The 16,244-nt window shown below is 28.3% G+C and overlaps 2 protein-coding genes and 1 long non-coding RNA gene across 21 annotated transcripts in view; 1 reads left to right on the top strand and 2 right to left on the bottom strand.

Moving 5' to 3' along the window:
• LOC106692531 (putative leucine-rich repeat-containing protein DDB_G0290503) overlaps positions 1-7,456 on the bottom strand; it is a 115,778-nt gene extending 108,322 nt beyond the window's left edge. For 12 of the 15 annotated variants that reach the window (XM_014438514.2, XM_067047590.1, XM_014438518.2 and 9 more), the window contains exons 1-3: positions 7,328-7,456; positions 7,009-7,192; positions 4,935-5,090 (exon numbers count right to left, since the gene is read on the bottom strand). In XM_014438514.2, coding sequence (XP_014294000.1) covers positions 4,935-5,090; positions 7,009-7,179 — 327 coding nt within the window. In that variant the 5' untranslated portion in view covers positions 7,180-7,192; positions 7,328-7,456. The other 3 variants (XM_014438522.2, XM_067047595.1, XM_067047594.1) reach the window with 2 other exon arrangements.
• A 356-nt stretch (positions 7,457-7,812) lies between these two features.
• LOC112210227 (uncharacterized) overlaps positions 7,813-16,244 on the top strand; it is a 66,851-nt gene continuing 58,419 nt past the window's right edge. The window contains exons 1-3 of one of the 4 annotated variants that reach the window (XR_002945047.2): positions 7,813-8,027; positions 8,653-8,771; positions 10,650-10,818. This is a non-coding gene — a long non-coding RNA (uncharacterized lncRNA). Of the gene's footprint in view, positions 8,028-8,338; positions 8,772-10,649; positions 10,819-16,244 lie in introns of those variants that run through there. The other 3 variants (XR_010843482.1, XR_010843481.1, XR_010843480.1) reach the window with 3 other exon arrangements.
• Lim3 (Lim3 homeobox protein) overlaps positions 10,703-16,244 on the bottom strand; it is a 26,286-nt gene continuing 20,744 nt past the window's right edge. For both annotated transcript variants that reach the window (XM_014438541.2, XM_014438544.2), the window contains exons 6-7: positions 10,899-11,054; positions 10,703-10,812 (exon numbers count right to left, since the gene is read on the bottom strand). In XM_014438541.2, the coding sequence (XP_014294027.1) occupies positions 10,703-10,812; positions 10,899-11,054 (266 nt within the window). The remainder of the gene's footprint in view (positions 10,813-10,898; positions 11,055-16,244) is intronic.

The raw sequence follows: 16,244 nt of genomic DNA, 5'->3' as shown, positions 1-16,244 counted from the left end.
TATTCTCATATGCAACCAAATAATCAACATAGTGGGTTTATTTTAAAATATTAATGCTTGTTTATAAAAAATAAATATAAATAACAAATAATACAGACAACAATTTTTGGGGCAAAGCTAATATTTAAATCAAATATATTCAGAGGATATTCTTGAGATTATTAAAGATGAATAAACTTTTGGAAATAGGATGAAAATTTTAATGAAAGGAATATGGTCCGGGTGCGGTCAAAAAAACTCAAATAGTAGAATTATACTATTTTATTGAGCCAACGTTTCGCCCCACGTTGCAGGGCTTCGCCATAAGGTAAAATTCTACTATTTCAGTTTTTTTGACTGCACCCGGACCATATTCCTTTCATCTTTACACACGGTCAATCAATAATCTTCCAGGATGAAAATTTTAATTGTAATTAATTGAACTCAGTTAAACAAAAAAAGTAATAATGCTAAAATTTAACTTATTAAAGTCAAGAAGAACGAATCCTTCAAATAAGATAAACCAAGCAACATTTAATATCTACTAAGTTACTAGATACATAATAATACAATGCTATTTGCTATTGCTTACTATTTATTAAGTTCACTAAATTTGGTAAACTAATGAAACAAGGCAATGAATTTTGTTTTTATAATTAGAAATAATTTATATGGAAAATAATAAATTTTGCAAGAGGAAAACCTGTAACTGACTTTTTTTGGACCATCCTAAGCTTACTGGTTCATAGAAATATAATGAACACAAATTAATAAAACAAAAGAGAATCTGTTAGTTAGCCAAATGTCAGTAAACCTTTCAGGCACTGTGGTTGTGGAGTAGAGTAGGTGTTCTTGTAAAACAGGAAATGATATTAATCTCAGATAACAATATTCCAATCTTATCCTATTCCAAGAGATGAGAAAAGCCAGAGGGATGCGTGTGCCTTTTTCAGTTTCTTTTAAACGTTGCGCTATACAGAAAACTTTATTGATGATTTAGAATTTCAACCCAACTTAAATTGGATCTTTAAATCCCAATGACGGTTTTAAAGATCCAATAGGATTCCTGGCTCCATAGGATTTTTCAAGAAAATTTAAACTATCAATTCAGACTATTTTGTCAAACCAAACCCAACGTTTGAGGTAATTATTTTAAACAAAATTTCATCTTCTTTAATTTATAATAAAATGAAGTTTTCACTAGGGTGAGCAGTTTAAAGACTAAAAACTGAAAAGAAAATTGACTGGTTTTCCCCATTCCTCCTCACCACTTGGAAAATTTAAATACTATTTATATCAAACAAATAGATTAAAACCATTTCCAGCTTTCTAATACTTACTTCCAACCATGGTCCCAAATTAACTGCCAAACAAAGGAATACAACATACATTTTATACAACTTAAAAAAAAAGGTGAAATTGATTTTTTTATAAAATCAATTATTGTCTTTTTCTTCAGTTCATATGCGAACATGCCACTACTTTTCATGCTTATATGCCAAATGTGGAGACATTGGAATACTGGTGGGGTAAATTTATTTATTTCAACTGATTTTAAAATAAATATAATATAATTCATTTAGCGAGTTGAAATAGTCTAAGGAAAATGGAAATATTACTCAGTTAACTTAATTTTATTTAACTATGAATAGAAATACAAACTCTTACTGCACAGTATTTGGTGAAAGCATTGGCTGTTTTCCAAAAACATCTTCATACTTAATAGTTTTAAAAGTAAGGCCACATGCACAGAGTTTCCTTTCTTCTCGGAGCCTCCTCATTAGTTCTAATAGTTGGGTCATGTCTGATACTACCTATTAAAGTTCCTATATCGATATACAAATTTAAAAAATTAAATTAGAAAATAATTTATAATTTGGAAATGACTTTATGACAGTTGATATTTTTCTTTATCCCCTTAAAAAACAAAAATAAATTATGAACAAAGCCCTAATGATAAACAAAACCAACAAACGGCTCCAACTAGAATCTCAAAACATATATCAATGTACATAGTAATAAATACCATAATTTAATGTGGTTAAATTAAACTTTTATATTCTTACCCTTTTCACCTGCAAATGGGATTAAAGTTCATTATGTGAAGGAGAGGAAATATTTCAGGCAGATCAACAAATAAAGTAATAAGTAATCTTTAAAATGATTTATGGCAACTCGGTAATCTGATGTAAGTACTACTACATCAAAAGAAGTACAAGTCTATGGAGCTGTAGATAGTTGAGAAACAAATGATTCATCAAGGACACAAAAATAGATGGTCTTCTGGCTGAACTAGTGATGAGGAATTGGAAAAAGTGCAGTATGAGCTCAATCTCATGTTCTGGGGGGACTGAAGAAAGGATGCTACAGGATTAACCGTAGAGAAAGGAGACTAAAAGGTATATGCGAACTATGATTCTACCAAAAGAAAATTAAAGGGTATTCCAAAAAAAAAAAAACTAATGTCCAAATAGATCTAAAATTTGTCCTGAATACCTCATTCAGCCCATATATAAATCTATGAGCTTTCTTGGTGCTATTGTAATATACTTAAATGGGAAAGGACCTATAGCAAAAAAACTGACTGGTTATTCAAATAAGTCTAGCTGAACATCAAGATGTATAAAAATTTTATTTTGGAAAAAAAGTTACAATATTCAAGCCTATCAAATGATTCTGTATTGCTGCCCACAAACTAGGAAACCAACTAAGTATAAATTCAACACTATTAATAAGAGAGAGAGGTAGCTCAATGAGTAATACGCTGTGTTATCTCCCCAACCCAGCTGTGACAAATAATTACTCATTCTTATACTTTAGCCATGAGTCAATCTTGAGGGTTTTCAAGTCCTAAGGAACACCAAGCCTCTTTAAGTGGGTACCCTTAATTGGGAGAAAATACCTTATAGGGGAAAGAATGATCAAGAACTAATCACCTCCTTGTACAATCGTTCAAGAAACAATGCTTTCTCACAAAGCTCTGAATCCCTGATCCTTCATGGGCTGTATCAGTTTTTTTACTATTAATAATTTTCTTATTATTTGAAATTAAATTACAAATCCATATTGAAATGGAACACTTGATAAGAAGTTCAAGATTCATGTCCTCTGTTTTGATACTGTGATGTTTTATAATAAATATATCAACAGGATAGATTATTTTGAATAAAATTTGTACTAAATGAGATATTCATTGATTTTACGAAAATGGTAATACTTTATTTTTTCTTTCAGTTTGCAGCAACCCAATCTGCCTGCCATAATACTTGGGAAAAACTCAGGGACAAAATTCCATACTGTGATATACACAGCTTAGTTATTATATACAATCAGTCATAAGTCACATTTTCTTGACTTCATGTCTTCTTTCTAGAGTTAATGACTGCCATCTCAATATTTGTAATAACAGTATCAGTGCTCACTATATAAATATAGTGAGCACTGATTTATATATATTCATTTCAGATTGAACCTTAGAGTATTAGTCAAGTTTTATATTATCTAGTAAACATGAGCTAATGCACTGTCGGTGAAAAAAATATATACAATATCAAGAAAATTAGACTTATACTCAACATGCTTTCCTAATCTTATTGTCACCTTTCCCTCAAAGGTTATATAACATTTTTAAGCAGGAAAAGAGCAGTAATTGAGAAAGTTGTAGATAAAGAGGAAATATATGAAATATTTATTGGTTTCAATTAAAAAAAATTAGAAATTCAATATTATTACAAGTCAGACAAAAAATGTTTTATGAAAAAAAAGAAAGAAAGAAACACTGACACAATGCATTAAAAACAGTACTTTATAAGAGAGTTATGTTTAGTAGCATAATAACAGTTTTATATTGAAGTGATGAGGTCAGCATAACATTCAACTGGCAAGCTATAGTACCAAAGCACATCAAGATTCAATTGCTTGATTTCATAAGAATTAAAGGCAATAACTAAAAGAAAAATTTTTTTCTTGATATAAGTAAAAGATAAAAACTATTTCAATCTTCAAAACCTTTACCCTTTGTCATAAACTGCCGACAGCCCTACAGTATTGTTTAATAATGTTGCTTTTACCTCTGTCAAACAGATCTGCTACCTTGGACTGGATAAACAACTAATCTGGAATACTCACACAAGACTGAAGAGACAGGAAATTGCACATTGATTCCGACTATTACACTTAGTAGACAAACAGTCTGAACTTCCAATCTATTACAAAAGATTGATCAACATGACTACAATCAGGCCAATCTGGACATACGGAATTGAGCTTTGGTGCTCTTCTAAACCTTCGAATTCCTCTTGTATCCTATCCTTACAATCCAAAATCCTTCGTAAAATCCACAGTGCTCCTTATTTAGGCACAAATAAAATCATGCATAAAGACCTTAATGTTCCATGTGTAACCGACCTATCCCGAACCAGATATCAATCCTTCTATTATTAACATTCTAACCACCCAAACCCACTAGATTTTAACCTTGCTTCTTCTTCCATTTATGACAATCCTCCGGAACGCATGAAAAGAAGATGGCCTCGAGACCTTCTAATATAGAAATATTATTAGAGTGCTACCAATGGTAGTTTCTCTACATGCCTGTAACACTCCATTATGATCTTAGAACAAATTTACTGAATGTATTTTTATATAAATACAGTTGTAAATATTATTAAATAAAATTTTTAAAAATCTCGAAAACGGGTAAGATTTTAAAGATAAATCTTACAGCAGTTAGCATAACCTCTAAAAGTGACTAATAGGGATAATAAAAAAATGTTCGATGCTAAACATGACAAATAACTCCAGAGAGAAAAAAAATTAAGAAAATCATTGAAAATTTTCTCTGACAAGAAACAATTTATAACCATCACACAATAAATATCAAACTAATTATTAAGTGGTATAATAAAATTAAATTTTTTTATCGTACATTTATGAGAATTACTAATGATACTAACATCTTGTTGCATTGTGACTTTAGTAGTTTCAACGAGATGGCCAAAAGCTTCTGACCTACATATAGCTTCCTTTTCTAATTCTTCAACGATCTTCAAAAGTGTGTAGTTCTGCTCAGATAAATCAGTAACCAGCTCTGTGAGAGCTTGACATTTTGGCTTTAAAAGAAAAAATAAATCATAATAAAGATGTAGTGAATTGAATAGAATACATAAATGTTGAAAGGTATACAAGCTACTATACAAAATTGGAAAACAGATGTAGAAAGATCATTAATTAAAAATTATTTGTAACAATTAGTAACAAAAAGTCTAGAGCATTAATGTATAATGCAGGAGGCTTCATCAATGTCTAGCACTTCAAGACTAAATTTTGATCCAAAAAATTAAGAAGTTGGCTAAAAGCACTATTCAATTAATCGATAAATAAAAGCACTATTCAATCAAGCACCAATCAATTAATTTTTTTTTTTAGCTTGTTGCAGTTAAATTATGTTTTTCTTAAAAAAAATATTAGTAATTTTAGGGATAGAAATAGCATTTCACAAGTATAAAATAATGTTAACACATAAAGCGAGCCATATATTTTATCCTCCACTGTCAACTGTCGGTTAAAACAGTTTGGTGTTCTGACAGCTTTCAAAGTTACTCCATCGATTGAATAATTTATTTAAGAAAGGTCATAATTTCAAAAATGATCAACAAGTAGTTTTTTTTAAAAATCGATTATTTGAATCAAACAAGTTTGTACACCAATTTTAAGAATGTTGGAATTTTGACATAATTTTTTTTTGCTGAATTACTCAAAACATATTTTTTTGTTTTATGCCCTTCCTAAAAGTAACAATTCAGTATTTTTTTCTACCACCCACCATACTGAGTATTTTGAGTTTAATAGTATCTTTTGCCATAAAAGACAATAAATTTCCAACTAAACGATTAAAGAATAAATGAATGTAACGAGATGCACGCCCAATACTCTTTTGTAAGGTTATTAATATCTGAGTATTGCAGAAATAAATGGTGGCTTGCTATTCACTGTATTTATCTGGTCATTGGGCAATTAAAATCATTAGGGATCATGAATATAGAACTGGACCCATATTTTCAGAAGTATTAAATCTAAATTCTGAAATGTGTGGTTCAGTTATTGATCTATAAGGAGATGGTTACTTGAATGGTATTCATTATTTTAGTGGTTTGCAATATATATTTTATTCAAATTTGTTTATTATTTACAAATATATTATAAGACATAATATTACTTTGGTAAGAATATAATTTGTTTCTTCCTTGATTAAAGATGACATTAAATGCTTTAACTTTCTGGTTAGATTTTGACATAGATCTAGAAAAAATATTCAGGCACAATTTTAACTTTTCAGTCTTTATGTTAGTATAAACCACAGAGTATCTTTTTAGTGCTTTTTATTTGTAACACACCAAGCCCTATATTTTTCTAACTGGTGCACAAAGAAAAAAATAAAATAAATATAGCAGTCAAATGTTTATGTTTTCAGCTTTAGAAAAATTACCATCCTGAGTAACTTATTTCCTCCAGTTTTTATCACCCAAAGATTAAGATTTTAATAAATAGTAATAACAAAGAGGAAAACATTTCGTTAAACCATGAAATGTGCTATTTAATCCAAATTAAACATTTAAGTATGTAAATTTTTAAAAAAAGTTAGCATTCATTTAAAATATATTAGTTATTTGAGAGCTGGGAATGAATTTTTAAAAAATCATGTTTATATCATTAAAAATAAACATGCAAGAACATACATTTAATAAAAACAACAATGTTTATAATGTAGTAAGGATAGTTTTGTTGCTACACTTAGATAGTAACATTAAAATACCCAATCCAGAGCAAATAATAAAATAATAGCTTACCAAAATCTATCCAATATTTTTACACAGTTTCACAGGTGAAAAGTAATACTATTATCAAAAGACATTTCATTGACCCAAGAAATTATGTACTATTTAAGGAATTTAACCTTGTGACAAGTATACTATATGGGTCATCAGGTTTTTCGATAGCTTATTATACAAAAAAGGTCATAACAATTACTTCTAAAGAATCTGGATATTGTTCATCAATTGCTTTTAACTTTTCGCTGTACAGGCAACAAAATTCTTCCATAAGACAGTGGGGATCATCTTCTGAACCTTGACAGTTGACATTTGAAAGCCCGCCATTTGCCAGTCTCTTATCTCGAAGTATTTCAAGACCACTTGCCATTCTGATCTGTACACTTTAAGTGAAAATAATTAAATTATTAATTGCAAAATTAAATAAAACAACTTTCGAAAAAAAAACAACATAAAACCGAGCTTCAATATGTCATATTAAAAAACTAAATGGATACGTCATGTTGTAAAGTGCTGACCTCTATTGTTTTCTTTGTCAACTACGGAAAACTTCAAGAAGTGTGAACTTTTTTTAACATTTAGTTTTAATTAGTAAATAGTATAAAGTATAGGGTAAAGAATAATTATAATTAAATCATTTATTCATAACATATGTATTATGTATATTTATATAAACATTATCCATTATTCAAAGAGTGGATTCTAACAAATGATAAAACATATGTTGAAAATAATTTATTTTGACTTAATTCTGCAAATAAAATCATAAAGAAAGGGATAGTTTTTGTATTCGTACTAAATTATAAATACAATGATAATTTTTGGTTTTGTTTTATTTAATATCTAAAACAATAATTTTTCATTACTTATTAAACAAATTTTATTTTTTAACAACAGATATTACAAAAAACAATTGAAAACCAAGCTTTTACTATTAAAAGCTTGTTACATTTCTATATGAAGTGACTGTTTAATTGACTAGAACTAAAAATATCTATATAAACACTTAGTTTCATCTATATACATAATGTTATAAATAGAAATCAATATGATTATGAAAATATTTTATTATAAATACCTCATTATAATTTAGGTAACAAAAACTAAAACAAAATTCAACTTTATATATGTACATTTCTAACATATCAATGCCCTAATAAGAGATAAAATGTACAAACTGAAGAAATACATTTACACACATCTTTCAATATTTAAGAGGTTTGTATAATTTATGGTTTTTGTTGTATTTGAAAAACACAGTTATGGAATAATTGCACATTTAAAGACTAGATTTAAATTTATATTTACAAAGTTGTATATATACATAAGTGATATTAATAATCAAATTTTTGGTAACTTTATTTTATTTTAATTTCAATTTGTAATGGCATCTAACAAGTAAACTCAGATGTTTTCATTTGGAAGGTTTATTCCCTTTTTTAATTTTCATTTGTCTATTAAACTGAGGCATAAAAATTGTTTACCAGCTGTGAGTTGTGCTTGTTTTGTTTTTTTTATTGCAATATGTTTTGATCCTTTATTTTATTCACCTAGTGGAATAAAAATTTGAACCCTGATTGGCTATTTATAAGTTGTAAAATAATTTGAATTTGTTTGATTTATTGTTGATAACTCTATTTCAACAACTAAGGTCATACAAAATTAATTACTTGGGAGCTAAACAATTTATAATGTATTATGAAGAATTCAATGGTTGTAATCTTGATTGATTTAAATGAGAATATATTTTTAATTTTTTATCATCTACCTAGTTGGATTATGATGTGTTGAAACAAAGAACATCTAAAAAAGGTTACAAATAACATTTCTTCCAACTTTTCAGGTGTATGAAACAAAAAGTCTTACTTTTGACCCAATTAACATATTTTTACGTTTATTAATGATTAAGGACTGATTCATTGGTAGCAACAGTCAAATCAGATCATAAAGAAGCTTTTTATGGTAAAAAAATTGTTTTGTTAAATTTTTTAGTTATAAACTTTTTGAAGGAAGGCTTTCAAATATTCTTATTTTTATAGTTTGACCTGGAAAGTAGACTGCTAATCTTCAGTATAATATTCTGTAATAATAACTTTAAAGTTGTAACTTTAGAAGTTTTATTTTTGAACAAGTGGTCATTGCATTGAGAGATCACAATAAAATTTTCAATTTTAAAGTTTATAATGCTAAGTTTTTTTTCAAAATTTAAGCCAAAATGTTTTCATCCAAATTTAAACACAAAACATTTAAATCAATGAATAACAATAACCAATAAGATTTACTAATTCTATTAATATATTCTCATTTTTTCTCAGACTTTGAAGTTTTCATGAAAAATTTCCATGATTAAGTTCAATCTTGAAATTAATTGGTTGGTTATGCTCAACATGATCCCCAAGGAGTGAAATAAAATACAGTTAAATAAATTAAATAAAAATAAACTTAAAGATAATTATTTTATTTATTTATATTTTTAGAAAATGATAAAATGGATTTTTTTGAAAACAAAGTAGTGAGAGGCTGACATTACCTCGTTTATCACAGTCTCATATTAATACATTGTTATTTTTTTTTTTAGTAGTATTAAAATTTTGTGACTTCAAAAATGTATTAGAATTTACAGAATATAGCTTTATTAGCTCTTGGTAATTTCAATATCATACTCAGTTGGGTTTAGGTGTGGGGCGAAGTGAAAGGAGTAAAAAACATATAATTAATCATTTTTTCGTTTAGGTATATCTTGAAAACTAAGGAGTTTAATGACAATATTACTCTTTACAAAATTGAAGATTATTAAAATTTCTGTAAATAATGTAGTTTCAGAGATAGAGGGTATAAGTTACATTAGTTCAGTCAAATCAGATACCTAATCACATCTTTAAAAAAAATACTTATAATAAAAAAAATTAATAGTGACCTATTGTATATTATTTAGCAATACAAGTACATTATGTATGAAAATGTCCCACGGGATGCACCTTTTTTGCCCATAATGTACTTGTGTTTCTAGACACAATATATAACAGTGTGTAATTAATAGGTCACTGTTTGATTGTTTGAATGTTAGTATTAGGAGTCTAATTCTAACCGAGCTATACTCGTTCCCGTTATATTGCAGAAACAAAATGGTTAAAAAAAAGTTATATAACCACATTTGTATGATATATAATTACTTCAATTTTGTCAAGAATAAATGTTTCATGAATCCCATAGTTTTCTTAAATAAACTTTCCTTAGGAGGTTTAAATAGGTAATATTAAAGTTTCCTCTTTTAGAAAGATTGAGAGGGGATCAATCATATTTTTAAAAAAATATTCACTCATAAATTGCTGAGTATTAATCGGCTTAATTATGATATTTGACCAGTTATATAAGTTTTGATAAAGTTCTACTAATTGTAATTTAAATTGTAGCAATTTTTGAAAGTTCAAAGCATATTTCAAGAAAGAATTAAAGAACTCATGCCATATATATAAATTATAACACTGTTTGTCCTTATATTTATCATCTTTTCTTAAAATTGTTTGATAATCCAATCTGATGAATAACCACTCATCAAATTATTTCAATCAGTTGATGATATTGTCATTTTCACATTATTATATTATGATTAGTTTAGTTTCATATGTTAATGACATAATCCTTATGACAAAAGTTAACTGGTTTAGAACTTTTACATTAATATTACTTCTCTGTTTCAGACAGATAGTCTTGAAAACCATAAAAGTGTTGTATAAATAGATTTTTTCTTTTTTATATTTATTGGATTACTTTTTGTTATTCTTATTCATTATCAGATTATAATGGATAATTGGAAGAATGAATTTCTTATACTTTCAGAATACTTTTCACAATAATGTCTACACAACTGCCCTTCTTGGGCGAAATGATTGCTAGTACCGGTGCCCTCCATCCCCTAGCCAAGAATCCGGACTTGGAGGAAAATCTGGGTAGCCGTGAGTACTGCTACCATCGGACATGTCAGAAGGACCCACTGACTGACCTGGAGGTAAATATTTAGTATTAAATAAAATTCAGTGATTATATTTGTGAATAATTGAAAGTAATTATATTGCTGAGGAATCTTACCTAGACTAGTGTAAGATTCATGAGATGGGTGAGCTCCTGGCCTGTAAATGGGAGAGGTAAGGTAATGAGGTGGTGTACCTTGGTATCGACCAGGTGAACTACCTCCTTCTGTTTCTAATCCTCCAACTGTCCCATAACTGTCATTGCTCTCTAAGTCTGAAAATAATATGAATCATCTATGAACTATTATTTATGCATTATATATATTACTATGCACTATATGAATTATTTCTATGAACATAAATAAACATTAAGCACACTATGGAATGTAATAAAGGTATCATTAATATTGTATCACATGATTTCAGACAACTTTACATTTTATATTTTAAAATGGTACTTACAGGCATAATAAAGTGATAACATAGATACATGCACTAACTATTGCATAGGAATTTTTATATCTCATGTCAACAACATTTATTTCTCTTAGCAATAAACTTGAATTATAACTCTAATATTATTTCAATACTCAACTGGTAAATAACAAAATAAATACAGAAATATGCTAATAAAGTTTATATTATGTATAGATGATTGGTCGTATGTGAATTAGAATGAGGTGGTCAGAGTTATGGTGAAGAAAAACAAAAAAATAAAATAAATTTTAACTATTCATTAATTGCCAACGTTTTGACCAACATATTTGGGGTAAGTAAAAGGTATAAGAGTAAAATGTAAATTGTAAATTTATCAATCCATCACAAATTACTGTGTTAGTTAATATTTCTTTTTTGTAATTCATCCTTCAACTTCCTTCCTCCAATTTTTGATTTATGTTTTATTTTTTTTGTTTATATGGATGTCTTTTTATACCTCCAGATTTATACATGTCACTTTGACCATCTGTATCTTTTTATTTTAGACCTTATGGAAGACCTGCACAGTGTATCAAAATGTTGGACATTAATTAATAGTTGTAAAAAAAATTTAATTTTTACATCTATTTTATTGCCTTAATTTTTTATGGTCCTTAATAAAAGGACCCCAAGGTAAATGTTTTTCACCTTGAAGGTACTGAGAGTGCGAAATAGTTTTAATCATGTTGTATACTAAGCATTATTCATTATTCTAAAAAATCTAATAATTTAAGATATCAAGAAAAAAACTGAAAAAATAAAAACAGTGGCTGAAAACACATTTAGAAATGAAGGAAAATAACGAGTAGTATCTGTCCCATGCCTCATTTCTGTTTTAATTGATTACAAAAGGAGTGTTCATTAACTGTAGGATATGTTCGTCCGTGTGTAGAGTAATTTTTTTTTTTTTCATCATCATATTTTCTATCCATTTGTAAGTTCTGCCATTTTCCAGTCCAATTTAAATCCCGATAATTTTTTTGTTTCTTTTTATTGGTTTTAACTATGACGAATTAGTAGATCTGTATTATAGACCTGGTGAAAAAGATTTATCACATAAATTTTCTAATTATTTTGCATCCATTATTAGAATTAAAATGCAAATCTGCTTATTACATGATTTTCTATGAATCCCTTTTTCCTCAGTTCACATTGCCCTCTTGCAGTAGTGAGAATGTCAGTAATATAATAGAAAATCTTGGTATTGATGTTAAAAAATTGGTAAGATTCTACAAGATCAGAGCTGGAGAAGGTATATATAATATCAAAGAAAATTCATTATTCAAACCCTTTGTAGTATTGATAACTTTTTTCTAATAAAAGCCTTAAAATCCTATTAATTAATAAAAGTAGGAACAAGAGCATAGCAAATTTTTTAAACATAGTTATTGTTTAACTACATGTTGTATCCTTTTACAGTGCTCAAATGTAGTGGAAAGCTAAGTTAATGCTTCCCATCCAAATGGCATACCATTTGAAAAATCAGATACACATTGATCTGTAGATATGTTGGTAATGTAATTTTCCTCCTGATTTTTATAGCATGCAGAGTAAGCTGTTATTAAAGCAATAGAGCTTGATTCATCTAGGTTGCAGCTTTTTTCCAATTTTTTAATGATAAGTTAGTGTCATATATAGTTGATTTGTGGGTTAAATATTAATAGTAACAATATTTTGAAGTCACTTGTAATCCAAAAGGAAAAAATAAGGAATAAACAAGTTATTTCACCCCAATTGTTTTTTCTTTATCGAAAAATATATACGGTTAAGAGTTAAAATTGATGACTCTGCCAACCATAGTAAGAGGGAATAAAAAACAGTGGCTGTTCCAGCAGTTTCAAATAAAAAAAAATTACTTATTATTTTGTGGTGGAAAATGGTCCAATTTTTACCTAGTCTATGAAAGGAATTCAGTAAATGTTTATTTTATTCTTAAAAAAACCTAAATATATTCCTCATTTTTTATTCGATATATATCTGTATCCATAAAACTATCTACAACAATAAAAAAAAATAATCATAACACATTGTTTAAAGTATATTAAATTTTCTGAAATATGAGCTCTAATAGAGCTTTCTACATTCAATAGTTCTTGAGATACTATGTTTCAAAAAACTAAAAATTTTCTTCCAAATAACTAAAAATCAATATTATGTGATTTTATTTTGGCAAATATCATAAAAACTGCTGCTCTTAAGAAAACAAAAGTTATCAACTATGTTATTGTACATTAAACTAGCTCTAATTTGAGTGCTAATAGTTATTTGTATGCCTAATTGTTCCTGAGAATTATGAGAGTTATGCTTTTCATGAACCAAACTACAAGAATTTATCTTTTATGAATTTATTTTAGCAAATATCATGGAACCTGCTGCTCCTTTTTTTTTTTCTGTCCTAGAAAAAATAAGATCAACAAATGAATATATACAAAAGAAGAAATAAATGTATATAAGTTGGCAAACTAATCATCTTGTTTTGCCAGTGTGGCATTATAAGATAGGCTGCTGCTCCTACTCCTGGGTTGAGATATAATAGACATCTGTACATCATTGTTTGAAGTAGTAGTTTCCATCATATTTCCCTAAATAAAGTAACAAAATATTGATTTTTTATTTAAAGAAAAAAAAACTGTTGAATTAGGGTTCATATTTTAGCAAATTTACTCTACTGTAGATGTTATTTTAATGAGTGTTTTAATGTAGTAGATAGATTTGAAGATATGGAGCTCTGAATGAAAATCGATTTTTTGTAATTTCTGGGGCAACCGCCATTTTTTATTTCTCCAACTATGGTTGGCATCATCAATTTGATGGATAACTACGTATACTTTTCATTAAATTTATCAAAAATCGGGGTGAAATAGCTAGATTCCCTCCCCCCTCAAACTTGGACTATCGCGTGTAAATTAAAAAACTAATGTAAATAAGTACAATTTTTTTAAGGTGTTGGAAAAATAAAATTATCTTTTAAAAAAGCTTTCTTTCGTTGTTAATTGCCTTAATGGCCACATATAATCCCGAACGTCGAGTGTGTTGTTTATATTGATAAGAGACCATAGCCGATGTTGGTGTGACATATTGGCCCTAGGAGTGAAGTGACTCGTAAGCTCACACATGTTGTGACCGGGATGAAGCTAATGATACGGCTCAGGGGAGCAATGTTTAGCAATCGGCGCGATTGAAATCCCCGCCCCCTCGTCGTAAATCTTCTCTATGGGTTCCTCCCCTCACTAGCAGGTCCTCCTTTATAGTTTTTATTTCTCTCATTGTTCACTTAACTTAGGCTATCCTATTTCTGTCCTCGGTTTAGTCATTGAGCGCTGAAATATTTATGAGGTTCACTTGTTTGGTCAAATGCTCAACATATGTGGTAAATCAGATTGAAGAAGAAAATATTTTTAGAACTGTGGGAGGATTAAATGTTTACTGATCGATAGATTTAGTTTACGTCAGCGACCTTCATTTAAGAGGTATCCTGGATATATGAAGTTGCCTAAAACATCTTCAATTATTAAGATTTTATTACATCAAGGTTTTTTGTAATTTCCACTTTTTATTTATTATTTTATATCTTTGTGAATGGACCCTGACATAATCCAACAAACCCAAAGAAATTTCGTGGTTGCCGAATGTTTATTTCACCTTTGCTGAAAATGAAACGATCTGGCGTACGCAACGATTCCACGGTTTCATGCACTGGGAATGGAGAACTATGTTCCTATTTATTCAAAATGGGAGCCCCTTTATTGGTCAAGGTTCTGATAATTACAATATTTTCTTATAGTGTTATACCCCATTAGATATTTTAAAACTGTTGATAAACTAATATAATGGCGGTTTCTTGTATACGTTTTTGTACCTTTAAATAAAATGAGCTTATATCTAGTCTACCATTTTAGCTTGCTTTGCTTTATGCTTTCCAAAGACTAAATTTTTATTTTAGTATGGCTCTTATGGGTTTGAATGCCATAAATTTAAAGTAATTACGTTCTATTTCATGGGTGAGATCATCAAATAATCATACAATCATACTCTATCTTACATTTGAGAGATACTCCGAAGATGTTGACAAATAATGTTTTTAAACTGATGGGGACTATTAATGATAATTATAATTTTTAATAAGGATTGATCATCATACTTGATGTATTCAGTGATTTAATTGAAAATAAAGAGTGTTTATTGAAGTGAAAAATTTGAATTGACCAGCATAAATGCAAAATGATATAAGTGGTGAATTTCTGAAAAAAAAATGATAAGTTTAAGGCGGTTACTTGTATTGTCTTTTAAGTTTTTGTGTATCCAGAATGCACTTAAGAGTCTATCGTTTAGCTTACAGAACCTTATAATTTTCAAATACTTAATTTTATCTTTTAGCGTGATCCTTATAAATTTGATTCTCGTTCATAATATATTTATGGTTCGAATGCTTATCAAAAATAAACTTTTAAATAACTGGACCGATTTAAGCGATGTTTTTTTGCAAAATGCAAAGGGTTTGAAGGTTTGAAGCAACTGGAGTTCTCCAGGATTTATTTCTCCAGAAAATAAAAAAATATGAACAAAATTAAATATTATTGGCGCCTAGCTCAGAGAGTATGTATTATTTTTTCAAGGTTATTATGTACCAAACGATTTGTTTCTTTCTGAAGACCAAGAAAAAAGTATTACTGATTACATTAAATGATTTTACATTCCAAACAAATTATAAAAACCCAAAGAGGCTTCAAGTAAAGTAGGCCAAGACATTTGTTTGTGTGGATTTTCAGTTCATAGCATACATCCACAGTCCGGGTTTTTGTAGTGAAATGAAAAAAAAATTATTAATATAGTTTATACAACATAATAAAAAAAAAAAATGTTTCATTCCTTATAGAAAATGTTGGTTGAATTTATGATATCAAATCATAATAATAATCTACTAATAGGAAAATGTTTAATTTTAATCGAATACAATAATTTATATCAAACTTTCAATTGTTCTGAT

Source organism: Halyomorpha halys, unplaced genomic scaffold, assembly GCF_000696795.3.
Source record: "Halyomorpha halys isolate HHAL.00 unplaced genomic scaffold, Hhal_1.1 Scaffold59.1, whole genome shotgun sequence".
Lineage (NCBI taxonomy): Eukaryota > Metazoa > Arthropoda > Insecta > Hemiptera > Pentatomidae > Halyomorpha > Halyomorpha halys.
Note: the sequence above shows the minus strand (reverse complement) of the source record. Positions and strands in the feature narration are given on the sequence as shown.